The 8,765-nt window shown below is 36.6% G+C and overlaps 1 protein-coding gene across 1 annotated transcript; it reads left to right on the forward strand.

Moving 5' to 3' along the window:
* Positions 1-866: 866 nt before the first annotated feature.
* Positions 867-7,933, forward strand: LOC307163324 (upregulator of cell proliferation; the record flags this gene model as incomplete). The annotated part of the gene is given in 10 exon segments (XM_079879360.1): positions 867-901; positions 992-1,059; positions 1,447-1,696; positions 2,872-3,143; positions 3,279-3,551; positions 3,942-5,245; positions 5,249-5,640; positions 5,806-5,975; positions 5,978-6,525; positions 6,527-7,933. Coding segments are annotated over 10 exon segments (4,719 nt in total).
* Positions 7,934-8,765: the final 832 nt, after the last annotated feature.

The following is an 8,765-nucleotide window of genomic DNA, read 5'->3' on the forward strand; positions in this document are numbered from 1 at the left end:
TGTTTGCTTACTTGCAGTATTAGCCTACACTATTTTTACTGAGTAACAGTGAGAAACACATTCAACTGACTTTGCCTTTATCTCACTTGTAGTCAAGAGTAAAACATCCCACCAGTTCCCTAGATTTTAAAGAGAATAATATTTAACCACCACAAGTGGAACCTACTGACTGAATAAGGAGGATTCACTGACAAACTACCAAGTAAAAATTATGCGTATTAGAATATGCACACAATTTAATTTGAAATATTTAAATATACATTTAAAAAGTACATAATTTCTGATAGATATCATAACCTCTTTTCCTTTTTGTTTAACAATGAACTAGATTGATTAATGATCAAATGTGCAACTTTTTAAATTGTTAATTTCTGTCATCTATCCATTATGACATTATGAAATCCATATTTGGCGGCCATTTAAAAAAAAAAAAAACATATCTTATATTTTTAAGGTTTAAAGACCTTCTATGTGAAAGTGCTCATATTTACATGTATTTATGGTGAAATGTGTTATTGCATTTTATGTTTCTGGCAGCTTTTAATTCATTTTCCCATTACGAAATCCATATTTGGCGGCCATTTTAAAAAATGGCCCCCAGGGGCCAAATTTTGAGCGCCTACGGTCCTAAATCTGATCAGACCCCCTTTGTGAGCCTTTCTACCAAATTTCATGCTTTTATCGCTAAGTGATCGATTCTGGTGAAAATCTGCGCTTAGCCGCCCCACTATTAATATTTTTTAAATCTTGAAAGATTGAATTAGTATATATCTTTAGATGATGTTCATAGAGAGTATATGTCTTACAATAAAACATTATTGTAAAAATATTACCTTAAAGAAAACTGCCAGGCTTTGAAGCAAGAGATGGAGGACCGGGATGAAAGCAGTTGCATTCAAAGGTAAAGAATCAAATACTGGAGAGAAGCTTATTTTATATATTCATATTTTGAATGGACATTTTTGGAATACGTTTGTTTTGTTTATACTAGGAATGCAGGAACATATATGGATAAAGAAGAAGAAGAAGAAGAAGAAGAAGAAGAAGAAGAAACTGAAGGTATAGAAGTAAATTCATTTTTATCATTTACATGTAACATGTATTCATAGGATAATGTCTTATGAATACATGTAATGTCATTATGTAAATAATGTCATTTCTCAGATTACGGGTAATAAACTATAAATCATGTGTGGGATGATTTTCATAAAAACTGTAAACACTGTGGCTCTATTAAACCTTGATTTGCGCATCTAAAAAACACTGGCTCAACCAGTTGCGTGAGTTTGTGGTAGGACCATCTGTTTGTATATGAAGATAAAAACAAAATAACCTGATATTATATTTTCAGTTCTATTTGGTGTCAGCGGGAGAGAAATTATACACTTCATCTTCAACAAAAGCATTGATCCTAAAATTATTTTCCAAATATTCCCTCTCCCTCAGGTCACATTAGATTCACTGATGTAGGCCCGCACTCAGTGCGCTTCGAGTGGGGAGATCCAGATGTGGCTGCGAATAGACAACAAAAATTCCAGATCGAATGGAAGAATGAAGAAAAAGATTATCCTAAAACAACATATGAAAACCGTTTTGAGATAAAACAGCTTTCGCCTGGCACAGGTTATAACATCACGGTAGTGGCGGTTGAGGATAAGAAGAGTTTCTCTGCATCTGTGCGTACAGGTAAACTATAGCAAGCTGCTTACATTTGTCATGTAAATGATATTATGATGAAGTACTTTTAAATTATAAAAGCTACATGATGCATTTTGTTACTAATTATAAGATAAGTTAAAATAAAGAACATTTAAAGTTGATTTAAGGAAATTAAATCTTCAAACATGTGTGCCATTGTTTTGTCTCAAGATGTACACCAGGAATGTTTTCTTTTTATAAGGCATGTTTATGAAAGCTACTTAAATGTCCTAATTGAACTAAAGTCTAATCCTGGTTTAATCTAAGCCCTGTCTGTGAAACCAGCTAGGCCTAGATGTGTATTTGAAGCACATTCAATAGTCTTTGGGAAAGGATTATAACATTTTAAAGATTATGGTTCACTGACCTCATGAAATCAAGACTGAAATTACCCATTGTCAATCTGGAAAATGTCTTAAAGGGATAGTTCACTTTGAAATTAAATTTTGGTATGTTTTAGCTTACCTGAAGGGCATCCAAGATGTAGGTGTCTTTTTTTCCGCAGTAGTTTCAATTTTGATATTTTTAGGTCAAACCGTTCTTGTCTGACAGTCATATCATGCAGGTCTATATATCTATGCACCAGTCTGCGTACACGTCACACAGCAGGAAGCGCCCGCGCCCTCAGATCACTTGGACGTGGGTGTGTTATAAGAGGTAAAAACGATATAAATACTGTTCGTTTTCTCACACAAACCGCTCGTTTCGTGTCTTAGGCCATCAATGTGTACTTAGGCCATCAATGTGTTTAATTTGGATGATGGGGAATTGTTTTAATTTGGACTCTGTGCATGCTCTTTGAGACCGTGACCACAGACCTGCATGATATGACTGTCAGACAAGAACGGTTTGACCTAAAAATATCAAAATTGAAACTACTGCGGAAAAAAAGACACCTACATCTTGGATGCCCTTGAGGTAAGCTAAAACATACCAAAATTTCATTTCAAAGTGAACTATCCCTTTAAAGTCAGCATGAAACAGACGTTGTGATAGTCTTTTCTTCCATATTGTGAAGTGGCTTCTTGAACAAGAAAAACTGTAGAAAGGCCTTGATTTTGTCCATCGGCACTGTTTGGGTCATTGGATGGTTGGGGTTTGCTATTGCTGTGATCACATGCGAGAAGTTGTTTATTCTTTGTGTTTACTCATGTGTTGTTGTTTTCCCCAAAGCAATACACCTGAGAATTTTCAATATGTGTCAGAGGATGCAACAACTGTAAAACTAAACTGGACGCCACCACAAAAAATGGATCCCAGTCTCTACAAATTTCAAGTGATTATGTATAAAAATGAAGAGAAAACAGAATCAGTGACTATAAAATCAAATGAAAATACAAATTTAATGGAAGATCTTCTTCCTGCTACTGAATACAAAGCTACAATAAACACAATACTGAACAATGGCAAACAGAGTGAACCAGCCGTTTTAATCATCCACACAAGTAAGTGACTACTTTAGGAGCCTGCTCATTTACAGCCAATGCATTTTCATAATATTTAGCCAATGTGCAAATGGAATTGCTATGCACAAAATGATGTGCATATAAAACAAAATGATGTTTTATAATCCCGTACAGAGCCACTCCCACCTGAAAACATACAGATCAAAAATGATGCAACTTCAGTTTTTCTGAAATGGATTGATCCGATCATTGATGACAAGATCCCTCACAGATTCAGGGTGATATGGAGAAGCGAAGCCAATGCAATGGAATCTTTTACAGATGAGGCAGAGGTTCATGTATTGAGTTTAAAACCAGGAACTGAATATTCCTTCTCTGTCTGCACTGTAGTTGAGTTAAATTACACAAAAATTGAGAGTGCTCCGGTTACAATCACACATCGCACAAGTGAGTCACTGTTTTGTTCTAATCAAATAATAAGACCAATATGACCCTGCTGAAAGGACCAGCATGAACATCCATACTGATCTAGGTTGGTTTAGGTTAGTGCTGGTTTGGTGCTAGCTCAAAAAGTATAGCATGATGCTAATTACATCAAGGCCATGTGTTCAATCCCCAAGAAATACATGAACTGATCAGAGTAATATCCTGAATGCAGTTCAAATTGTTCAAAGGAGCGTGAATGTAAAAGGAAAGCTAGTTATGAAGCTTGTTTGTGGCACCAGCATCCAAAATATACAGTATTTGGTCTTTTCAGCAGGGAATGAAGCATTTCACACAATAATTACTTACAATGATTTGAAACAGATATATGAACTGAATAATCTTGCATTTCAGACATAAATATGGAATCTGTTTTAAGAGAACTGGGACTACAAAGCCACTTGAAGAATAAACTGACTTTACAGTCTGTGTTAGAATTGAGGAAACCGTCTGATGAGGTCCAAACTGCACATAGTCTTATATCTTTGCCATGGCTTTTCATCAGAAAGCTCATGATGGTCAATTCATCAGCCAGAATTATAAAATGTGCTTCAAATTGTAACTCTGAAATTGTAGCCAATTCTGGTAACTCTGGTTTCTATGAAGATCAGAAAGGAATCAATCCACTAGATTTGATCACAGCTCTGTTCCACTGTGCTGATCCTTTCCTCCAGCAAGAAATGGCTCTAAAAATGTCAATGTGTCAGTTCTCTGTGCCTTTGCTGCTGCCAAACTGTGACACAAAGGAGTGCACGTTGATGCTTTGGGCCTTGAGGGACATAACAAAGCAGTTCAGATCTTATTCGTTGGAAGAGGACAGTTTGAAGGAAAACAGCATCGTACTAACTCATTTGCCGCTGATCTCTTTCGTCAGACTTGGAAAAAGCAGTGTGTCCAAATCTGAGTTTTTGAACAAACTCCTCAGCAACAATCAGCATCATCATGACACTTTTTTCCACAAGGAACTGGAAAATGGGAACATTCCAAGAAAGATCTCCAATGGGATTGTTGAAATGAGCTGGTATCTCCCTGGGGGAAAGAAAACTATTGACAAATTCAAAGAGCCAGTAGCCGTAGCAAATCTCCGTGGGGATATTTCTGCCTTTAAGGCCCAATTCGACTTCTTGAGCCAAACATCCTCTGCAGTTTTTCTGTTCTGTGATGATTTGGACTCAAATCAGACATTTCTGGAGTCTCTGCAAATTAGTACGAAATTGGTTCTGGTTTGCACCACAGACAGTTCAACGTCAGGAGACAATTTGACAACAAAGTTCAAACCATACTCCAAAATCCTTAGGGATAGAAGCATGAATGATTTTACGTTTGTTGATACTCTACAGAAGGCTGTTGTTGATATACTTGCAGATTCTACTAAAATGAGTATTGAAAAGATGTCAGAGATGGCACCAGATCTAGGGATTCTTGTCGATGAAAACAATACCATTTGTCAAAATGCAAAGAAACGGGCAGACCTAATCACACAAGACATCACAAATATACCAGAATTCAAAATGAAGGAACTGTCATTGCAAGACAAACTATGGAAGGAGTTATCCAAACTGGAGAAAGAGATGTGTCGACTCAAGGCAAAGAATCAAAATATTGAGCACTACAAGAGTGAACTTAAAAGTCAAATCCAGAAACTACGAAAGCAACAATGAAGCAACGACATGAGAGAAACAATGTATCGATTCATCTCTGGCCTGAGCTGCTCCCCATATGAGCAGTTATATTTTCTCAAATGGATGAAAATAAATTTAGATCATCTAGCAAGAAAGCACCAGTTAAGGCTTGATGAGCAGTATAGGGAAGCATGTAATAATCCCAAAGAAGATAAAGAGCATCTCAGAGATCTAGAGAAAGAGATGGCCAGTAGCTCTTTAGGAGTTCAACACTTCATGAGAGAGTTGAGTCAACTCTATGAATCAACACACTCCCAAAAAAACAAGATGTACCCTGCCCTGAAGAAATTGCCAGAAATATGTGCTCAGTTGATGCTGACTGGGTTCCCTGTAGAACTCATTGACGGAGACGCATCAAACATTCCACTGACGTGAATTAGAGATGTGCTTACGGCACTTAAAGGGGGGGTGAAATGCTATTTCATGCATACTGAGTTTTTTACACTGGTAAAGAGTTGGATTCCCATGCTAAACATGGACAAAGTTTCAAAAACTAAGTTGTACGTTTGAAGGAGTATTTTTGTTCCAAAAAATAGTTTCCGAAACAGTCTTGTCGCTGAAGCCTACTCCAAACTTTGTGTTGAGTTTAACACTTGGGAATGGGCCTTCAAGAAGCACATGATTGGCTGGTACACAAAATCTGAAACCAAAATCACTAACATGAGTGTAATGTCAGTGCGGACAAGAAATGCTTTTAACGTTGACAGACGTTGACTGATTTAAAAGATGAAGCTAGTAAAGAGCTTGACAAAGAGGAGAAAAGCCTTTCAGGTAAAATTGAGCAATACTTTGAAAGCGAGGATGAAAATGTTCACCTTGTCGAAAATTACAAGGAGGACTTTTTAAATAGTGCAAAGGGCCTTCGAAGGGAGACTGAGACAGATTTACGAAACAAACTGGAGAATGTTGTATTGATACAGAAGGGAATTGAAAAGGTGGAGGCTATAAGACAAAATCAAAGGGATACCATGAAAGAAAAAGTGCTCAACTTGATCAGTGCCTGCAGGAATACAAAACACAACCTCTCTGATATTGAACTAAATGAGGAATTTAAAAAAATGTGGGATGACATTGTGAAGCAGTTTTCCCTTACAGCGCTACCAAGATGTGATTTGGGGAAGGAAACATACAGATTCCTACACAGTAACATGGAAACAAAAGGTGGAGCTGTACGTGAGATGCTGTTAAATGTCACCAGTCTAGATCAGTGTGGCACTGGACCTTTTTATGCAATGACTGTAAAAACCAATATATTTAAAAAAACTCAAGAATTCCCTCATACCTACGCAGAGGAATAAAAAACACAAATTCATACAAATGTCATGCGACAGAATAATAAATGAGAGCAAAGTATTTATTTCATCTAAAACAAGTGCAAAATTAGACTATAGTGCTGACATACAAGAACTGTTGTGCTTCATTGACAAGAAATTGGAAGACTGCAAGGATGTAGAGATCAGACCTGAAATTGAAGCATCTCTCAAGATCCACATTTGCGGGATTGCAGCAAGAGCTTTCCAGAAAATGCATGACGACTACATACAGAGAACTGATCCTTTGACATCTCTTGAAAGGTGCAAAGAGCAATGGTTAGCTGACTTTAAAGACCTCTACTACCAGCGAGACCAGTGTCAGAACAAGGCCGAGATGTGTGCCCAGCAATGCTTCGCCCCTGCCGTGATGGACTACATCCAGAAACGTCTCGGACCTGACATTGTGGATGAAATGTTGACAGGCGAAAGAGGCGTTGCTTTCAGCACACGAACATTTTTCCAGTGTTCACTTTTAAAACAACTGCTTCAAGATAATGACTTCAAAAATATTTTGGAGTATGTGCTAAATTATGAGAAGTTTGTAACCGAGTGGATTTCAGAGAAGATCATTGAACATTTTTCAAAGGAAGACTCTTTTCTCAAGTTAGAGATGAAACATTTAAACGCAATTGTCAGTCAACTCAAAACAGCAATTGAAAGTGCAAAAAGCATGACAAACAACAGCTGCAATTTCGTGACCAATGTCTTCAAATGTCTTGATAAAGAGTTGGTCATACCAGTTGACACTCTCAGTGCTACTCTGGCTTTAAACAACTCAGACCCTGCTGAGTTTGCAGATTGCCTTAAATCTTCAATAGACAAAATGCATAAGACTTTAGAAGATCAGCTACGTAGTGTAAAGGATGTAAGGGTCAAGCTAACCAGACTCTCAATGAACAGACCTCAAGAGGTGCTCTTCAGCAGAGTGTTTGGCTGCGGGAAAAAGTGTCCATTCTGCAGTGCACCTTGTGAAGCTGGAGGAAAAGAACATACTGAGCATTTTGCCTCAGTTCATCGGCCACAAGGCATCGGTAACTACAGATGGATTGAGACAAATAAATTAATCCCTGACATATGCTCATCTCTTGTTGCTAGTGAAATGAGATTCCGCTGTCAAGCCACAGGAAATGAGTGGCATCCATATAAGGAATACAAACAATTCTATCCAGACTGGAGGATACAGCCTGACACTAGTATTGAGGCCACTGACTTCTGGAAGTACATCTTTGCTAAGTACAACACAAAATTTGCTAAGAAATACAATTTTAAACCGGCAGACATACCTCATGATTGGTATACCATCACTGTACATCAGGCAAATAAATGCTTGGATGATACATTCTTATTTTAATTCACAAAAATAATGACGATAGTTAATCACAAGTACCCTACTGAAATCACTGACCAGGCCATTGAGACTTGAGCATAGAATGTGACCCTGGCTTATGGCGATTAAAAATATTTAACAGCAATTTTACTTTTGCTTTCCTGATTAACAATCAATGAAGAAATGCCTTGGAATCAGAAATAGGGCTCTCGATATTGTTTTGTGGATTGCCATCTTCTTAAGTATTTAACCACTATATTGGTTAACAAAGAAAAACATTTTTATTTCAATGATCATTTATTTATCAATCAATGTTTGGATGAAACAAAATGAATGACCTTTTGTCTCATGGTTAACAGTTTGTCTTTGTACCATGTCATGGTTTAGAGTAGCTGAAAGATTTCTCACTGCACTGTAAACACACTGACTCTAGAAAATCTCTTACACTGTGTGCAGTGTCAATGTAATGTTTGAAATGTTTTATGATTTTACATTTGCCATTCTAATGTGTGTACTTAATGTAAAAAAACATTTACTGTATATAATTATAGAAATATACTTAATAAATACTATATACTAAATAAAGCTATTGATCTTCATTATTTGGTCTTATGTGTTTCATAAAGCACTTATCCATATGCATGTACACAGTTTATGATTTATTGAGTTGTACTAAAACTGCACTCGTATTAAAATTTTCCAAGCATTTATGGTCAAAAAGTTTCTTTACACCAAAAAATGTAATCCAAAACGACCAAAAAATGGTTCACTTAAAGGCTAAATCTATATTTTAAACACAACCTTATACTTATGAATAAAAATGTTTGCCGTTTATGGTAAAAAAAAAAAAAAAAAA

This window comes from Squalius cephalus, assembly GCF_949319135.1.
Source record: "Squalius cephalus genome assembly, chromosome: 8".
Taxonomy (NCBI): domain Eukaryota; kingdom Metazoa; phylum Chordata; class Actinopteri; order Cypriniformes; family Leuciscidae; genus Squalius; species Squalius cephalus.